At 54.9% G+C, this 19976-nt stretch overlaps 1 protein-coding gene across 12 annotated transcripts in view; it reads right to left on the reverse strand.

The window, feature by feature from the left end:
- The window catches only part of LRP8 (LDL receptor related protein 8), a 72038-nt gene that overhangs the window by 38365 nt on the left and 13697 nt on the right, over positions 1-19976 (reverse strand). For all 12 annotated transcript variants that reach the window (XM_033114547.1, XM_033114546.1, XM_033114545.1 and 9 more), the window contains exon 3: positions 1219-1341. In XM_033114547.1, coding sequence (XP_032970438.1) covers positions 1219-1341 — 123 coding nt within the window. The remainder of the gene's footprint in view (positions 1-1218; positions 1342-19976) is intronic.

Below are 19976 nucleotides of genomic sequence, written 5' to 3' on the forward strand. Positions count from 1 at the left end.
AACAATGGGGGGGCCTGTCTCAGGCAGGGGTCGCTCTTGCACTCTTGCTCGAGCTTTCTCTCTCTCTCTCTCTCTCTCTCTCCCCTCCTCGCCCCCACCCCCCTTTCTCTTTCTCTCATGCAGAGACTGGTAGCTCTGTTGCTAGGAGACAAGGAAACCCAGTTATCACCAGCCGCAGCCCTAGATGGGACTAGATGGGACTCTGGCCTCCATTGTCCCTGCTTCTGCTTCTGGGGTGACCATGACCCCTATGGAGGACCTGGGACTGTGACTCGCAGGTCCTCACCAGCACCACCAGCCCCCACGTGGTCCCCCTCCTTCCCCACCCCGCTGCCTTTTGTCTCAGGCTCACTCTGCTAAAGCTCTGCCCCTAAGACCACTGGGTCCTTCCCCACCCCCTTCTCATCTCCTTTTTAATTTAACAAATGTCACAGAATGACCTGCAGGGTGTAAGTTTGCTTTGAGGATTAGGGCCTGGAAAAGAAATCAGAGAGATAAAGCCCTGAGGGTGGGAGGTGGGCTTGGGGCTTGGCTATGGCCTTCCAGCTCTATTCTTCCGCCTCATCCCTGGCTGCCTCTGCTGCCACCCAACATGCCATGGAGGCTGGGGCTCCTGGGCTCAGCTTGTCCAGGGCAGAGGAAAGAGCTGAGGCCTCAAAAACTGGCTGGGTAGCCTTGGGCAAGTCACACAACCTCTCTGAGCCTGGGATGTCCTCCTTTGCAAAATTCAGAAAGTGACGGTACTTGTCTTATGAGGCCACTATGGGGATAAGATGAATTAACGTAAACAAAGAGCTTAGCAGTGCCTGGCACACAGTACATGCTTCATAAGCACCAGCTGCCATTAGTACTATTAGAATTAGGATTAGAATCCTCAAAAATAAATAGTGAGGGAGGCCGAGGGGAGGCCTGGAAGATGTGCTATGGCTACTTCTGGGCTGAGGGCTCAAAGGGGCTGTTTCTAGCTCCTGGTACTATAGGAACAGGGCCCAGTGTGCAAGAGGGCTGTGAAGAAAGCCCAGAAACAGGTCACCAGCTACTAGAGTCACCTGACTGTCCGCCAGGAGCTCCTGAGAGTGCAGCACAAAGCGAATCTGGGGTTGTGTTCGACAGATCACCTCACTTGAGCCTCCCAACCTCGAACAAGGAAGATCTATCTGATGAGGAAACCAAGGCCCAGAGCAAGGCCCCCCACCCAGCCAGAGGGGCAGGACTCACTGCAAGTGGCCTCGAACTCATCAGAGCCGTCAGCACACTCCTCCTCGCCATCACACTTCCACCGCTCCGGGATGCAGTGGCCATTGTCACAGGTGAAGTCGCTGTCCATACAGGTCTTCTTGGCTGTGGGGTAAGAAGAAGAGTGTGAGGGGCATACAAGGCTGTTCTAGGATAGTCAGATGACTATGGGGTGACCAGAACATGCTGGACCACGTGACCTCCCACAGCCCCACAAGGCCATAGGGTGCACCACCGACCAGAAGGCGAGGGCAGGAGAGAAAGGCTTGTTCACTCAGGTGTCACCTATTTCCAACTGGTGTTACAAAGCACCAGGTGGAGACAGGTGACACCTGGTCCTGCCCTCCAAGTCCAGAGCACAAGTCCCATGACAGTGGCAGGATCTATCCACCAAAAGAATGCCTGTTCCCCTGTCATACCTCTCTCTGCCTGCAAAGTCCAGTTCCATTGTCACGGCCTCTAGGAAGCCTTCCCTGATCGCCTATGGCAGCTGCTTTAGCCCCTTCAGCCAGTGTGCAGTCCCTTTACCTGCCTGTCCTGCTCCTCGCAACTAGACTACAGTCAAGGCCCCTTCTGTAAGCTGGTGACAATAAATCATAAAAGCAAATGATTACTTTGTGGCAAGATTTATGAGGTATCATCCGGTCAGAGTGGTAGAAAGAGAATCTACTGGGCAAGACACCCAAATCAGTCTCTGCTTCCAAGGCGCTTCCAGTCTGGAGCAGTAGGCCTCCACACGGGCAGTTTGTATCCCAGCTGTGCCTCTTTCTATCTGACCTTGGGAATGTTACTTAACCTCTGAGCCTCTGTTTTCTTATCTCTATAATGGGAGGAAGGAAACAAAGGGCTCTGAGGAGGAGCAACGAGAAGTGACAATGTTCTGAAGAACATGCAGCAGACATCCTGTCACAGCAGATACTTGGTAGGTAGCAGCTATTGCTGTTTTTATGGTTTGAGTCTTAATTAGAAGCCAAGGAAAAGGGGTGTTCTGTTCCCTTCCAGGGGGCATATGTAGCCGGCTGAGATCTCACAGCTGGTAGCAGAAGTAGAACAGGAACGACGCAGGGACCAGCATGGTTTGCTCCCCTCCCTGCCCCTCCATGGGCCTGACACTCCTCCAGTGTAGGGACTGGGTCACATTCAGCACCAGACCCAACTTGGGGTAGCTCTCAGTGGGGGCACGGAACCCAATGGAAACAGCAGCCGAGCCTCTGCTCACACCTCCGGAGCCAGGGCTCCCCTTCTCCCTAGAAGCTCGTAGTGTCCAGCCTAAGATTATGTATATCCTCCCACAGGCCCTCTGGCTGCCTGGTGACTGCTTCCCCTGCCCTCAGCAGCCTGGCAGGAACTTGGGGACAGACACTGGCTCTCTTTTCTGCATTCTAAGTTTTCTTCACACTTTTCTTAGAAGAATACCTCTGTCTGTGCAAGGGTAGAAGAAACCAGAGGAATCAGAACCCACCTACGGATGGGGAGCCTGAGGCCCAGGGAAACAGCTGGGCAGGGATCAGAACCAGCTTTCCTGACTCCCAGTCCCGGGTCCTGAGCAGCCGCTCCCTGAGCCCTGTGCCAAGGAGTCATTGCAGGTAATAGATACCAATACTGCCTTTTGCTAAATCATGACCCACAATCATCTGAAAGTAACTACGGTTAGAAACCAGCACCTGGGGCATTTCTTAACATGAGTACCAGTGTTCCCTCCACCAGAAGCTCAGCATCCAAAAAAGAAACGTATATTCCACTGTTTTGTTTTTCCTGTTCTAACATTCTCCACATATATCCTGTGTGCCAGTCTCTGTGCTAGGTACTTTACCAGGAAACCCCACGAAAAAGGGCCCATGATGTCCTCACTTGACACATGGGAAAATCCAGACCCAGGGGTGTTAAGTTGGCTGCCCAAGGTCACATCTAGGGGTGGAGCAGGGCCACCATTTGACCTCACAAAGATGCCCCTGGTAGCTGCTATTAACCCCATTTTATAGAAGAAGAAATTAAGGCTCAAAGAGGTGAGGGTGTAGGTAGCAGAAGTGGGATTTTAATTCCATGGTGCAGCTGCCAAAGCTTAGGCTCCCTCCACTAAGGCCCTCAGCCACCTTAGCAATACCAGGCTAAGAATAAGCACCTCAGAAAGGCAAACGCAGGGTGACTAGATCCCAGGGGCCATAGGACATGGCAATGGGGCAGATCAGCCACAGCCCAGAAATACTTGCATGAGGTGTTTCCTCTGAATGTGCCGAGTGTGCAGCAAAATTAACCTGGGCCTATGACAACTTGTGCTCTCCTCATGGACTGCCCTGGGGAAACTGAGGCAGCATAGCCATTTTCAGGTTTGGGACTTGATGGGCCATGTCTGAAGTGTAGTAACTACATGGAAGGATTTGGAGTCAGAGCTGAGACTGAATCCTGGCATGGCCACCTCCTCTCTGGGTGACTCAGGGCACGTTCCTTCCCTTTCTGGGCAAGTGGGGATGGTGGCTTTCCCATGCAGCACTGACACAGGACAAAAGGCAAAAGGCTTTCCTGGGTGATCAGAGTAAGCATCCCAGTGCTGGGTTGTTCAGTCTAAGGAGACCGACAGCCTTGCATCACGAGGCTGCATCAGCCCTGCCAAGAGATGAGGGCTGGGCAGTCTTTCGAGGCAGTCAGAGCAAGCCATGCCAGCCCCCACTCTCCTGGCCTTGGCAGCCATGGCTCTAGCTCCCAGGGTGATTCCCCAGCTGGGCTCAACGCCGTGGCTCTGTTTCCAGCGATTCATGTCCCTTCATGCTAGTCGCCCCTTGGACAATGCCCACCTCTGTGAGTCCCTGTACTCCACAGTCCAGGAGCAGTACATAGTCATCCAGGGTCTGCGACATCATAATCTGGTGCCATGACAACAGATGAGCTGCCACAAAGGACTTAGATTCCAGAGGGCAGTGGGGAGGGGCCCATCCCAGGGCAGAATGGGAGAGAATGGGAAATCCAGGACAAAGGAAGTGGGAGTTACTATTTATAATAAGAATGCTGGCCAAGGAAAGCATCAGACAGTCCATAGTCAATCAAACTCTGCTTTGCCACTTGTGGGCTGTGTGACCTTTTCCAAGTTACACAACTTCTCTGAACCTTTCTTCATTTGTATTCAAGGATATTATCCCTGCTTCACCACACAGCATTGAGGTGAGGAGCAAATGGGCTAAGGATGGTGGCAGGGCATAAACTGAAAAGCAGAAACATGCAAGTTTGAGGTGTGTGAAGTCAGCAGCCCCAGCTGCTATGTGTGTGACATTGGGCCCATCAGTCACATAGGACTTGCCTCCTCATATGGAAATGGAGGTGTGGTGCTGACTGAATCTTAAGCCTCTCTCCGTGCCCAGAGTCTATGATCTTGTAAAATTATTATGATCACTCAGCACCTCCCAGCTTCCCCGCCCCCAGAGGCATCCTTCCCCGAGACAATATGCAACCTTCACACTGTTGTTCCCCACCCACGCTCACCCCACAGCCCCAGTGCAGATGGGGGCTTCAAAACAAAGACTAGTCAGGGCTGCCAGGTGGAGCTGCTCAGTGTGGCTTCCTCTTGGCAATCACAGTGCTCTGTCACATCAGAGCCTTGAAGGCCCCTATGTAGCTCTTCCATTCTGTAAGCCAGAGAACCAGGGCCCACAGAGAAGTAGCTGCTCAAAGGCACAGCACATGTCCATGGGCAGGGCTGCACTTGAACACAGGGATTCTGACTCCTGGTCCCACCTTGCGGCCAGGATGCCAGAGGAGGGCCACCTGACCCAGCCAAGGGGTCAAAGAAGGCTTCCAGGAAGAAGGCACCGTGGTCAAGGAAGAGGAGTCAGCCAAGCCACGGGAGTGAGGAGAACCATGAAGGGCATCCCAGGATAAGGGCGTCGAGCAGAACGGCCATGCAGGGCTGGGGTCCTGGGAGCTCCACTAGGCCAGGGGCCAACTCACCCTGCCTGGCACAAAGCTCCCCCTCAGAGAGGCCCAGCGTGGGGCCTGGCTTTTCCTGAGTTCACCCAGAGACTCACCCAGCCTCTACCAAGCACAGGGCTGCTGTTTAGCACGCAACGAAACCCAGGCTCCAAGCTGCCAGGGCTTCCTTCAGGGTTTCCTAGCAGAGGAAGAGAGCAGCAGAGCGCAGGTCGGTGGGGGTCGGGATGTGGGTAGGGGTGAGCATCCATCAGATGTTTGAGATAAGACACTTATTATTTCCCTCCTTGGAGATTGCTGGTGCCCGCTGGCTTCCTAACGGCCCTAAGAAAGCCTCCAGCAGAGAATCGGATTGACTTGATTTCCTCCCGCACTTCCCAAACTTGTTTAACCAAGGAACGTCTTTTTTGGTTGCCATGTCTATTAATTTCCCAAGAAACGAGTGGTCCAATGACCCACACCCGACGAAACGCCACTGTAGTGCAAGCCCCTGATTGTACAGGTAAGAAGACGAGGCCCCGAGAGGGGAAGGATTGGCCTAAGGTCACACAGTAGAGGCTGGTCCCCAGTCTTCTATCTCTGGGCCGGCCCCACCAAGCCATGACAGATAGGAGGTGTCCACAGAGCACTTGGCCCGGAGTGAGCTGAGGGGACACCACTGGGGAGACCCCGTCCTCAAAGCAGGGACATGTTCCGAGGACAGCCCAGGATGGGCGAGGGGGGTTGATACCAGTCCATGTGGGACAGAGATGAGAGAGATGTCAGGAATGCAGATTCTGTCTGCCCTCAGGTTTCTACAGACAGGTCAAGGTGGATTCCAGCTCAACGTTATTGCTGAGTCAGTAGGGGCAGGTCCCTTCCCTTCCCAGGGCAGGTGAGAATCTGAGACAGCAAAGATGTAAAGCCCCACCTTGGAACCCACTGCACAGAAGGGACTAGTCTGTTCCCCATTTCCTCTCCCAGGCCTGAACCAGCACCAGGTGGCCTGGCTCTGGGTGGCTTGGTTCTGGCCCCACAGCCTAAGTAGACCTAAGGCAGCTGGGCCACTTGTAGCAGAGTCGGGGAGATGAAAGGGCTGCTCCCCCCATGGTTACCCTTCTGCAGAGCTCACCAGGCCCTGGCGTTGCCAAGACAACCACTGCCAGCAGAACGAAGATCCGGGGTGGGGGCAGGGGGCGTGCCAGCCCGCCCCTGGCCTACTAACCTGGCAGGCAGATTTAAATGACAGTCCAGGAAACTACTATTAAACTGCCACCCCAGTCAACGGATGACAGACCCGGAGTGTTCTCTGGCTGCAGTAAAAACACAGCAGGAGTGAGAGGGGGAGGAGACAGTGGCCCAGAGCAACCTGCACCCTCTCCCTGGAGGCCCGCTCCCCCACTCCACCCCCTGCCTGCCCACTCACACCACCAGAACCACCCTTTCAGGCTGCAGCGGGTCCTGGTACGGAGCTGCAGCACAGCACAGGGCCTGGAAAATTGACTCTTTATTTTTAAGCAGAGGAATCCTTTTTCCAAGTGAAACTCCAGCATATAAACTCCAGCACAGATTCAAAATGAAGCTGCACGACTGGGATCGGGGTGAGGGGACCCCATCAGCTGTTTCCCCATCATCCGCCTAACAGGCCTGGTAAGGCCAGGAAACCCAGGCTTCATAGCCCATCACCAGCTGCTTTGGGTTCAAACCCTGACCCTGACCCCGCCTAGATTTGTGAGGTTCCTAAGAACCCTGGGTTTAAAGATTCCATGGGTCTAATATAACGTAGAATAGCTGCCTTGGGTTTCAGGTTCTCATTCTCTAATAACGCCAGATTTTCAAACTGCACCACTCTGATCTGCTCATCCTCAGCCCCAGGGACGGGCCTCCAGGGCAGTTACTGCACGAGTCAGACATGTCAATGAGCTGTGGATGGCCCCCATTCCATCCTTGCAAGGGACTGTGTCTCTGCGTCCACACTGACAGTCAGACTCAATGCTCTTGGCAGTGCCAGAGAGGCAAACATTTCCCACAGTGTCCTGACACCCACGGAGCGTGGTGGGCGGGGCTCAGCTCTCGGTTTTGTGCTGCCCAGCAGGCTCCGGGGCTCAGGCCACCACCATCCATCAGCAGGTGACATCTGAGTCTGCTTCCTCCCCACCCCCTCATGCCACCTAGGGAGAAAGAGGAAACAAGCAGCAGCAGGTGCTGAAGGGAGGCGTGGGCCTGTGAAGGGCTGGAGGGGAAGATGGAGGAATGAAGGGGTGTGTGGGAGAGGCCCACTCTGGCGAGGGCATCTTTGCTTTTAAATTGGGCAACGTCCTCAGCCTGGGTGTCCCCAACAGTGCTCCAGCCTCACACAGGGTCTGACACCAAGCAGGTGCTCAAAGAATATCTGTGGCCCCGTACCTCTGACATACCGTGTAATCTCTTCCCATTCTGAGCCTCATGAGAACAAACTTTTAAGGACCCCGTCTAGCTGACATGCTGGGTCTGTGACTCGGACACAAATGGTTGGTGTTCAGTGCTGCCGCGGGCCCCTCCCGGAGGGTCACCTGGGGCTTCCCACAGCCAAGTGTCTCCTGCAGACCCCCGCACATCCCAGCTGTTTTCGGACGCCGCCTGACCCTGGCTTCACTGTCACCAAGGGAGGTCCAAGCCCTCGCTGGGGTATGTGGGACTCCCTGTCGCCACGGGGAAGAGGAGCGTCTCCGAGGGACAGACGACAAAGGGTCTTCCTGTCGCAGTGATTTGTGGATGCAGAAGGTATTGCGGCAGTGACAGCTGTGAGGGGGTGGGGGGAATGGGTGTGGGGGAGAGGTGAACGGGGTCAGCTGGCGCCTGCAAAAGGCCCAAGCACCACGCAGGAGGGTGCTGCTTAGTGAAGCAGGCAGTGCACAGAGAAGACACTCACTGTCTTGCCCATTTTTTAGACTAGGACGGCCCACCCTGGATTGGAGCCACCCACTTGACACTGGGACTTTAGGTCCCCAGGAAACAACTTGAGGGAAACTCATGGTATTCTCCAAGTGGACGCCTCCAGAGGGCAGGAGGCGTGGCTGGGAAACCCTCTATGACCTCCAGCCAGAGCCCTGCCTGGCTCCCAGACACACACTGCCCCTCCACTTGGGTGGGAGCACTTGCTGGCCCCAGTGGGGACTCAGCCTCCTCTGACCAGGGAACCTTCCTGTCTAACCCCAAGCAGGCCACCTGAGCTGGGGAGGAGAGGGTGGGGGTCCATGGCTCCACCTCCCTTGGGCAGACCTGGGAGCCTGAAGGACCCCCACTTTCCAGACCCTGTTCTCCTGCCACCAGCCCCCAATGGAAAGAGAAGCAGCTCTTCTGCTTCCTCTTTTGTAGCTGAGGAAAAAGCTCCAGGTCTCATTCCAGCCTGGCTCTGCCATCAGCATGCTGGGTGACACTGGACAGGCCTCTTTGGGCTCTGCTACCTTCCTCTGCCACAGGCTTCAAGTGGGAAACCCAGGACTCCCTGGGCAGAACTCTGCAGCCGGGTGAAGAGTCCAGGCGAGGGGGGCCTGACAACCCACTGAGGGTAGACACTGCTTCAGTCAACAGCCTATGTTGGGTTTGCTAAGGGAGGAAGAGACAGGTGATCAGTCATTCCTGCCCCTTAGCCAGGTGGCATGAGGGAGAAAATGATGGAGAGATAACCCCCAGCTGTCTGAAGGAGAGGCAATCCCTCTTCCCACCCCACAGGCAGTCAGGGCACTGGCCCCCGCATGCACCCTCTGTCCATGAGGCAGTGGCTTAGCAGCCCTGGCTAAGCAGAAATGCAACCGTTTCCACTAATTAGGCTGGTAGGAGATGTGTTTCCAGGAGGAGCCCCACTGGGCTGTCCTGGTGAAAAATGGGCAGTGACACTCTGTTATTGGGAAACCCCTGGCCCAGGGCTGGGTGGGTCTCTCAGGGGCACCCCCTCTGTGCTGCCCCAAGGTTTCTTGCCCAGGAAGCTGGTCTGAGCTGAGCTCTGGGTCACCCCCAGCTCCGCGCTGGCCATCCAGGAAGCCTCGGCCCAGCAGGAGGCCTGAAGGTTAGCGTGTCACTCCGTGAAGTTGCTGAGACCTGTGCCAGGGAGGCTGCTGGATGTTAGGTGGAGGGAGTGAAGGTTATTTCACCGGGAATGGGATTAGCACTGGGCTCTCCCACCCTTGGCCTGGGGCCCTGGCTCTACTATGTGACCTTGTGTAAATCCTCTGCCTTCTCAGAGCCTTGCTCTCTTCCTCCATGACGTGCCTGGATTGGACAGGATGATCTCTAAGTTTATTTCCTTTTGAGGTATGGTGTTATCCACATGGGGTCCCGAGTGAGGATGGCAGAAGGCGGGAACCATGGCTCAGTGCCCAGACAGACCCTCCCAATTTACTCCTGTGACTCCAGGTGGGGGCTGTCAACCCAGAGCCAGTAGTCACTGTCCTGCTGAAGGCCTCTCCGTAATCAGAAAGCCGTCTTTCTTTGTCCCATCTTCCCTAGAATGTGACCAAGTATCTTAGCAGGTACTAGGGAATCCATCAAGCTGTCCTGCTATCTGTTCTGGCCCATCACTGGCTACCTCCGGCCCCCACATCCACTCAACAGTCGCGGACAAACTGTGGGCTTTCCCACTAGGTGCCTTTACTTGTGCAGCTCCACCAGGCAGGAGGGACTTCTTCCATCTTCAGTTGGCAAAACTCTCCCCACTCCTCCAGGTCAGCTCAAGCACCAACGGTTGATGGTGTCTGACAATGCCTTCCACCTCCAACAAGGCCAAAAGGAGTGGAACCCTCACCCTAGGCCAGCTGGGGCCCAGAGTACCAAGGGCAGAAAATCAGCAAGCTTAGTTCTCCACGGGGCACTTATTTTGTCACCATAGACTTGGCAGGCCAGACCTGGGCAGTACCCGCAGCAAGCCCTTCCAGGCTGCATCCACCCTGGCTGTCAGGACTGGGGTGACAATCTACAGCCCTCCTAGACAGCACCCATCTCCCTGTTCACAGCCTGAGGAGGCCCCAGTAGCCCTCCACCAGACCGGAGCAAGCTCACAAGTTATCCCAACAGCTCAGCGAGCCAGGGACACATGGCTCAACTACCACTGTGGAACCGGCCTCAGGAGGTGCAAACCTTCCCCTCTCATTGCAGCTGGGCTCTTGGCTGTGGGAAAGCCCTTCACAGGGCTCCTCTGGAGGAGTTCCACAAATCTGGGCCAGGGTAGGGGTGGTGTGGAAGAGGGTCTGAGCTTTGGAGCCCTGGGCACTACTCCAGGCTTCCCCTGACCTCTGGGGTGACCTTACTCTCTTAATGCCTCAATCTCCTCATCTAGACATGGGAGGAGAAAGGTATCAGGTATTCTATATATACTATTTATAAGCCTGCCTTGGGCGCCTCCCCAGGTAGAGAGCAGAAGGGACAGATGTGTGGGCAGGGCTGAGTGCTTTGAGCCTGGGGGTTGGCTCCTACCTCTAGGAGGGGCAGCAGATGTGCTGCTGGGTGATGAGGATGGCAGAGTACATTCATGGCTCAGGTAGATGCTCCATGGAGAGAGGGGAAGAGTGCTGCTGGCAGGAGCCTCAGATGTGGGGAACCTCAGGGCTGTTTGGGGTCAAGGAGACTGTGTGGCTGAAAACTCAGCAGGGCCCAGCGGAAATCTACAGAACTGGGATCCCGAGTGGATGCGGTGCTGCGTGACAGGTTCGCTACCCCAGCCCCCAGCCCCTTGGCCTGGCTATTCACAGCAGCTCTGAGAGGTGGGCAAGAGATGGGGGGGCATCAGCTTCTCTGAGAGATGAAGAAGCAAAGCCTTTGAAAGGTAATGGACTGTCCCAAGGTCACAGAGCTCAAGGCAGGACCAGAACCCAGGTCATCTTATTCCTAATGCTCTACAAGGAAAGAAAAAGGTGAGAGGTGGACCTTCCCTCGTGATTTACAGCCAAGCTGAGGAGACGGGAACTCAGATATAACAGCCACAACCCAGAAAAGGGTAAGATGGTCCTGATTAGGACTGAGAGTGGTGAGGTTGCTGTGTAGCCTCCGCCATCTCCCCTCAATGCGCTTCGGTGCCCCCAGCTGCAAGCAAGGACTCTGAAGTCAGGGGTCTCCAAGCCCTCACCAGCGGCTCTCTTCTCTGCAAGTGAGGGCTGCTGGCAAGGCAGGCAGAGCTTGGGAGCCTTTGAGTTGGACCTCTAAGATGAAGTGATTTTGGCCAGCAGCAGTGGGAGCTGGGAAGCCCGCCTTGAGAAATTTTATTTGATTCAGAAGAAAAAGGTAGGTTCTAAAAGCAGATGGAGAAGGCAGTTTCTTTTCTGGCCTTGTGGTGCATTTGGAAGGAAATGGGATCCATTCTCTGAAGCCCTTTAACGTCCCAGGGGCTGGTTCCAGCAGGGCAGTGTGAGTCTGTAGGCCACTACCTGCCCGGCAGCAGACTCCTGGGAGAGATGGCCCCAGGGTCCCCGGGCTCCCTCATCACACTGATCACATCAGGCTTCTTAGGTCCTGGTTACCTCCAGCCGGGCAGGCAGCCTGAAGCTATGTGACTAGGGGTCCTGGAACCACCAGTATGACTACAGGTGAGTTAACCTCTCAGAACCTCAGTTTCCTCACCTATAAAATGGGGCTAACGATCAATAACTACACCCCCTCGGGGCGAGAATTAAAGGAGACTGTAGGTGTTGAAATTATATGTCTAAACTAGAGCACACAAAGGCTCTCATTAATGATCCAGTTTATCTTTTACCATCACCTCCACTGGCTTTCCTGCTGGGACTCTGGAGGAGAGCAGAGTTGCCTTCCTGCTGGTATGGGAGAGGGCTGGAGGCAAGCAGACAAGGGGCTTGGCTCAGGGAAAAGCTTCTGGGGCCCCAGCGCACATGGGGCACTACTGGCGGAGGCTCAGAAGGCGCCAACAGGGGCTGCAGGCAGAACACACTGGGAAGTCAGGCCCTGGAGGCCATCTGGTCCAACCCTCACATTTCATAAGTGGGGAAACTGAGGCCAGAGAAGGCCTGTGTTGTCTGAAGGCCACACTCCCAAGGCAGCCTCAGCAAAGCAGTCACACTCCCTCCCAAGACCCAGTCGTGGGGCAGAATTGCTGCTCAAGAGGCTCAGGGAATCATAAAACAGCCTTAGAATCACAGAAGAGAATCTTCAAGTCCAGGAGAGAATCTTAGAATCTCAAAACTACTTAGACCCAATGGCCTACTGTTAAGACCATGGATTCACAGACTCTCCAATTTTGAAATCACAGAAAGAATCTTAAACTCACAGAGAACAGAACGCTAGAAGCTTCGAATCACAAACTGATCCAGGCGCGAGGAGAGGCAAGGGCCTGCCCCTTCCCTCCACCAGTGCAGGAATCCTCTGTTCCCACCGTTGACATATGGCCACTTCGCCTTCTTGAATGCTCTCAGCGACAGGGGACTCAGTCAGCTGTGCCGGCTGGAGGCTGGACACGTTCCTTCCTCTTGAACAGGGAGGGAAATACGTTCTCAACAGGAGATCCCCACTTCGTACAAATGGATTTTTCACCCCTCCTTGTTCTTTGGCTCTGGTCGGAAAGATTCCCAGGGAAGTGGAAAGGAGCCAAGAGCTGCCACAAAATGACTTTAACCAGCAGACAGGCTGGTAATAGGTTTCGGTGGGAAAAAGCAAGGAGAGGGGCGATTAATTCCAACTTGCTATGTGATAAAGGAAATTAAGGCATAATACGGAGGCGGCAGCAGTTCTGCTAACCTGTGTGGAATACCAATTACTTCAGGCTTCTCAAAATTGCTAGGAATAAAGAGAAAACCCCCAAAGAGAATGTGATTGTGGCCCCGGGCTCATCTGGATTAGGCTGTTTGTTTGCCCTGGCACCCTAATGATGGGAATGAGGGAAAATTCCCTGTTTCTTGGGAGACAGCTATGCCAGAGGGGTTGGGGGCGGGGGTGAAAGGCAGGCCCACGCGTTGCCACTGGACAGCTTGGCAAGTGCTCAGAGCAGAGGGGGTCCCCCGGCGCCCTTCAGGGAGGGCGTGGTGCGGGGGCCCTGGGTTCTCCCCTTGCCCAGCACACACCCTTAGTTCTGTGTCCAGGGTGGGAGGCTGGGGAGGCTGAGGTGCTGATGACCCAGGTGCTAATTGGTAAGTCTCAGGTCTCTGCTGCTGGAAGCCAAAAGAATCAAGTAGGGGGCCTACTGTGTGCCAGGGGCCCAGCCAGGGGTTGGCAAGCCCTGCAGTTAAGTAAGACCTTCAGAAGTGGCCATGTCGTACAGGGCTGGGACTTACGGCTCTGGCTGAAACCACCCATTCATATGAGGCCAGACATGGGGCAGGCAGTGTGGGCAGAGTTAATGGCAGCAGGCCACAGCTCAGTGACTCCAGCCAGGGGCCCAGCAGGATGGCTATGAGCCTCCAGGCCGGAGCTGGGCAGAAGGAGACAGACATGGCTATGGGAAGTGAGCAGAGGGAGGTGCCAGCAGATCCTCACTTCCCATGGGCATCCTGGCCACCTCTGTCACTTCTCAGAGCCCCTCAGACAGGGTACCCATCAGCCTGAGATTCTGAGCCAGCATGGCTCCCCCAACAAGATAGGTCCCACCCCAGCTTGGATGAAAGGGAAACCACTTCTGAAACAGCTTGCTCTGTAAGCATGCATGCTGCCCTATGAGGACCCCACCTACCTTGGTCTTTTCTTCAAGTGGACATGCAAACCTAGCAAAGAGGTTTGGAAGATGTTAATCTGTGACCCTCCTCCCACCAGCAGTAGGTTAAGGAATCAGGACTTAAATCCTGGCTTTTCCCTACTTGCTGTGTGACCTCAGGTATGTTACTTGACTTCTTGGAGTTTGTGGTTTCCTCATCTAAAACTGTAATGATCAATTCTGACGTGCAGGGAAGTTAGCTGTGAGAGAATCAGTGCCCATTACAGGGTCTGGCATTTAGAAAATACTCAGTGACCAAAGTTTCTCCCAACTTTTCTTAGTCACTACCCCACCCCCAGGCTTTGCACATAGTAGGTCCTCAGGACATTTTTGTTATAATTGTTAAAGGGCATTAGGCGGCCTGGCCACCATGGTCCTGTGCTGCCTGGTTCTTCCTAACTTGGTTTCTTCATGAATAAAGTAGGAAGGCTGTTCCTTGGAGAAAAAGGTTCAGGTGGAGATGTTGCTGGGCCACCAGGTAGACAGGCTGTTTCAGAAGTGATGTCCCCGCTAATCCAACAATGATTATAACCCTGAGGAGGCAGAGCCAAGACTGGTCCACCTAGATGTACAGGTGGTGAGTGAAAGTCACAAGAAGGTCCAGCCACCAACATTCCCTGACATCTACACCCCTGCCCCCACACTGGTCTCTCCTGAGCCCTACAGAGAACCAGGGTCCTCTGGGGGGAGGAGGGACATCTCTTCTCTCAACTCTTGTGTATGGGCCTGAGCCCATGAAAACTGTGCGGGGGAGGGGAGTAGAGGGGAGTGGAGTTGGAAGGCAACTACTGCCCATTTCTGGGTGAACAGTGAGGCTGGTGCTAATTGGTACCATTTCCTGTGTGAGGCTGGAAGGCCAGCGTGTCTGGTGGGCACATCTTCCTCATTCTTTGGGAGTTGGGAGTGGAAGACCCCTTCCGCCATTCCAAGGGTAGCCTTCAATGATCCCCTGTGGGATCTGAGGCCTCTTACAGACACAGCCTCATTACCCTGTGTTGCTGTCACTCAGCTCTCTTTCCCCCCCCAGACTAGCAGCTCATTGGAGGCAGGATGAGTTCTGCATGGTGAGCACTAAGGGAACACTAGGGCGTGTATGATGAATGAATGAGCCTTGGGTCTTTCCTATCTACAGAATTTACAGCCCGAGATACAAACCACATTTACCATCCTGCATTCATAGAAAAAATAAGAATCATCAAAACATTGCTTTAAAAATCCTTCATTCATGCATAATGACCTAGGGCTTCAGGGGATCCCAAGTTCTCTACAGTTGGCTGGCACCCCCACGTCCTTCCCCCCAGATACAGCAACCATCTCTGTGTCCCCTTTCTCTCTTTCTAAGAACACACCAGTGTAGTACTAAAGAGAACACAGATAGCTGCCAGCTGGTCCCAGCTGTACCAAAGCTGCTGTGTGGCCTTGAACAAGCCATTCACCCTCTCTGAGCCTTAGTGTCACCACTCATTGGATGAGGGGTGGGTCCCACTGCTCTCTGAGCCCCATTCCTACTCTAGTTCATCACCACAACCCACAGGTGGGAGACTAGAGCTGGAGGACAGTGCCAGCACCCAGATGGTTCTGGGAAAGGGTCACAGTCTGCAAGGCTGGGGAGGCACCAAACTCTGTCCGAGACCCCACCTCCTGGCCTTCTCCTCAGGGAACTCTGGGGACATGCCGCCCTGATCATAATGTGATGGACGCGTCTGGGCCAGGCCCTCATCTGTCCACTGCACCTTGAGGTTTACAAGGCCCTTTGCACACGCCTCTTCATTTCATTCTTATAACCACTCCCCCCGAAGCTCAGAAAGGGGCAGGATGGGCCCAGGTCAGAGAGCAAGTCAGTGGACCATTCATCTTCCCAGTATCCTGCCCAGACACCACCACCCTGGGCCAGATCAGTGGCCCACTGCCTTCTCCACAAAACAGCAAGGACGCAGGATCTGCATGTCAGATCTGACCTTGCTCCCTGAGCAACCCTGAGAAAAGGGGGTGGTACCCTCTCAAAATCTCTCCGAGCCGCCATGAAAATCCAGCAGCATAAACAATGCAAAGGCACGAAGCACTGGCCAGGGCAACAGACGACTTGAGCAGAAAGAGCATCACACAGGGAGCCACAGAGCCTGGGCTCCAGTCCTGGCCCCTCCACACCCTGGCTCTGTCTTGGGAGGGCCGGGGTTTCCCCATCTGTCAAATAGGGGACAAGAATCCTGGCCTGCCGCCCCCTGCAGGCCAGCCATGCACTTGGCTAAACCTACCCTAGCTCACCTATGTTCAGACCACCCATCTGTGGCCACCACCTCAGCCAGGAGGGGACGAGAGACTATCCCCTCCCTCTCTCTGCACACAGCCCAGCCTGACTCACTGCACCAAAAAGCTGGGCCTGGGCACAGAAGTGTGCTCAGGCCACCGTGCAGACCCTCGGGCCCACACAAGTAGCACGGATATGTGCAGATGGGCACACACCACTCCTTTGCACACTCATATGTGTACCACATACCGAACATACTCAGACACACATGCCGCACTGTGCACACACCACAGTACCTGGACCACACACCCACAAATGCACAGGTGGCTTCATATGACACATGCTACAGACAAATATGCATAGATTTTCATGTCTCTCCTGTGACAGCCAGATGGTGGGAGTCTCCCAGAGGGCTACCATTTAATGCTCTAATTAATTAAAAAAAAAAAAATTCTAGGAACCCAGAGCCTGAGTTTGTTCCCAATGTCCCAGGCACGGCCCAGCTGAGGCCAAGGAGGGAAGCAGGTTCTAGGGAGAGTAACTGGGGGGCTGGGAGGGAGGGGCTTCCACTGCACCCAGGAGAGGCTGAGCCCTCATCTCAAGGGTTGATGCCCAGCTTAGGAAGTGGGGGACGGGCTCAAGACATGGGCCTGATGCGGTTCCTAGAGTGCCCCATGACCCAGTCAGGGAGAGACTCCTTCGTGGCATCCCTGGTGGCGTTGTCTGGTGCTGCCTGCACAATTCAGCAGACAGGGAGCTCGGGCCCTGCGAAGTTGCTGGGGCTCCTATCAGACTGCACTGCAGGTCCAGGGTTTGTGTCCAGACCCAACCTCGCCCTTTATGAGCCCTACTGTGTGACTCCAAGGCACTGTGGGAGAAAACAAAGCAGAGAGCCACCGCAGTCTGCCATGCGAGATGAATGATGTGGAAAGACGATGGGCCCGTCTCCCTGTCGTCCCACTTACACTCCTCCAGTGACAGGGAGCTCACTATTTCTCCAGGCAGACTGCTCTAAACGGACCAACATTCATCCTCACCCACGTTTCCTGGGGAACCCAAGCTCATTCTCTGGGCCGTGTGGCCCGGTGGTTCAGGCTGGCAGGAACTATGCAGCACACCCTCCAGGCCTTTCCTCTGCCTTTTCTGGGGGTGTGTTCTTTGCTGCTGAGTATTTGGGAAAACGCAGCAATAAATTCACCGCCTCACTTATGAGTAATTTGCTGTCAGGGGCTCAGTATAAGCAGAGGGCTGAATTAACGAGGCTTAATTAACATTAATGTTGTGACAGAGCTCAACCGGAGTAGGGAAATCCCCCATCCTTGCAGCCCAGGCCTTAACCTGCTGCTCTCCTGTTCACGTGGGAGGTGAGAGGCCCAGGGAGGGTGCTCAGAGCTGCTGACAGCCGTGACCAGGGGGCTGCCTCTCTCCCAGGATTAGGAGGGATTTGGGATCCAGCCTGGGGACTGTAGGCTGGAAGGAGATCAACACGGGAAGTCAAGAGCCTCAGCAACTCCAATTCCAAAGGCGCTTTCAGGCTGAGCCTTTTGTCCCTGGCACAGTGGCAAACTCATGGGCCTCAGAGTCCAAAACACCAGGGTTCGAATCTGCCATTCACATGCTGAGGGACCTTGGGTGAGTCACCCCACCTCTGTGCTTCACCATCCCCATCAGCAAAAGGGACAGAACAAATCCTCCCGCCCAGGGCTGTTGAAGGATTCATGATGACGTCATGCATGGGGAGTAGAGGTACGCTGAGGTCTTCATCTCCTCCACCCCATCTTACGCATCAGATGAACATTATTCAGTGGTTACTGTGTGCTCATCATCTCATTTAATCCTTCCAACAGTTCTTTGGGATAGGGGCTACTATAACCCCATTGTACAGATGAGGAAACCAAGGCACTGAGAGGGGAGGTGATTTGCCCAAGGCCACACAGATAGTCAGCAGAGGTGACTATCTCACTACACTCACGGCAGAGACCCTGCAAAGGTCCATAAAATCAAAGGGAAGGGAAGGGTTAGGTAGTGGGGGCCATGCCAGAGTGGGCACAGGCCTGGCCATAATGTTTGTGGAATCAATCTGTAAATGATGGGAGAAGGGGAGAAATGTGTTCTTTGGCAGTGGGTATCTCACCAGAGAGGTCCAGAAACCTGTTTTTCAACTCCTGACACTTTATGAAGCTGTCCCCAGAGTGCCCAACCTGTGTCAGGCTCTGAGGAAGAGATAAATGTAGTGGAAGGTGCACCCCTACTCTCAGGATTGGTACCACCTCCTACTCCTCTCGGCTTTCCCCAGGGCACCCAGCACAGCCCTGGCATGGGGCGAGCACACGGTAATTTATCATTCATGATTGCCATTATTAATATTAATGAGGAGGACACCTCTGACCAGAGCGTACTTTAAGCAGCAGTAGGAAGGAGGCCCAGCTCCCACCTACCCACCCCAAAACATCAGGACCCCGACCATCACCCTGCACACATCTCGTTCAGGTCACTGAACAGAACAGGTTGTGTCCAAGTGCTTGGGCTCCACCCAGGAGCACATCCATACCCTGTTCTTCAGGGGGCAGGAGGGGCTCTGGCCCCAGGTCCCCAGGTCTCACCTGAGGGACTCCTCAGTTGGAATCTTGGTGTTAAGGATCTGCTTGGGAATAGTGTGGGGAGGTAGGAGGGGGCGGGGGCTGGCGTACATCTACCTCCAGAGTGAGACCCCTCCTCAGCCCTGCTGAGCCCCGTGTACATACCCCCAAGCCCTGCCATAAGGCCTTGTTCCAGGAGGCCTTCCTGGTCTCCCCAGCCAAACCCCCAATCTCCTGACTCAGACACCAGCCAAATGACCTTGAGGAAGCCACTCATTACCTCTACCTCATTTCTCTCTTCTGTGAGATGGGGGAGAGCCCCCTATTTTATGGGGCTGATGTGAGGATTGAATGAGCTACTACCTGGCACTGAATGAGGGCTCAGTGACTAGCAGCTATGATCCTGACAACCTGGAGATCAGTGCAGCGGAGACCCAGCCCTATCAGGTGGCCACTGAGTAGCTGGGAGGGCTCAGGGGTGTCTCCAGTCTCTGTAGAGCAGCTCTGTATCCGGCTGCTCTAAGACAGCAGGATCGGCCAAGGGTCTTTGCATGGACCTTAGGACAGGACTGGGACCCACGGGGCCTCTCAGACAGAATCAGAAAGAACTTTTTTTCTGGAAATAGAAAGGACTGCCTTCTAAAGAAGTGAGGTCTCCGTCCCAGGAGGTATGCAAGCAAGGGATCCATCTATTCATTCCACAGGCATTCACTGGCTCCTCCTCTGTGCTGGGCCCTGTGTTGGGCACCGGGGGGTTGGGAAAGAGACCATGAGATCCAATCCCGCCTGGAGAAACGCACACTTTAAAAAGGCAAAAGATGCTGAAGGTGCCAAACAGACCCCGGGTCAGGCCTGCCCACCCCCTGTAAATGTGTCAGAGCCTGAAAAAGAAGAGGCACTTTGCTACGAAGGAGGCTTGGGAAACACCTGGGGCATCTCAAAGAGGGGCTGAGCTCTGGCCCCGCAGACCTGAGGTGAGGCCCCACCCTGCTCTGAGCCCCCCCATAGCCCTGTGATCCTGAGGGTCTCCCAGTGCCCCTCAGTGCCCATGCTCTCCCTGCCCTGGTCCACCTTGACCACACATCAGTGCCAGCCCCCAAAGTCCCTGCCTACCCTCGATACCCAGTGAGGGGAGGAGTTGTCCTTGGAGGGAGGGCCCTGCTGGCAACAGGGTGTGAAGAGGGAGGTGGTTTCTCTGTAAGGGCACAGCCAGTCCCAGGCAGGTGGTGGGCTTACCCCTTGCCCACTTTCCTGCCCCACAGCATCCATGTCCCCGCCCCCAACCATGGTTCCCGGGGAGCAGACTCCAAGGAGACCCAGCAGCCAGACCACCAGCTGCTGCCCCCTC

The sequence above is a fragment of the Rhinolophus ferrumequinum genome, chromosome 9, assembly GCF_004115265.2.
Source record: "Rhinolophus ferrumequinum isolate MPI-CBG mRhiFer1 chromosome 9, mRhiFer1_v1.p, whole genome shotgun sequence".
In the NCBI taxonomy this organism is placed as follows: domain Eukaryota; kingdom Metazoa; phylum Chordata; class Mammalia; order Chiroptera; family Rhinolophidae; genus Rhinolophus; species Rhinolophus ferrumequinum.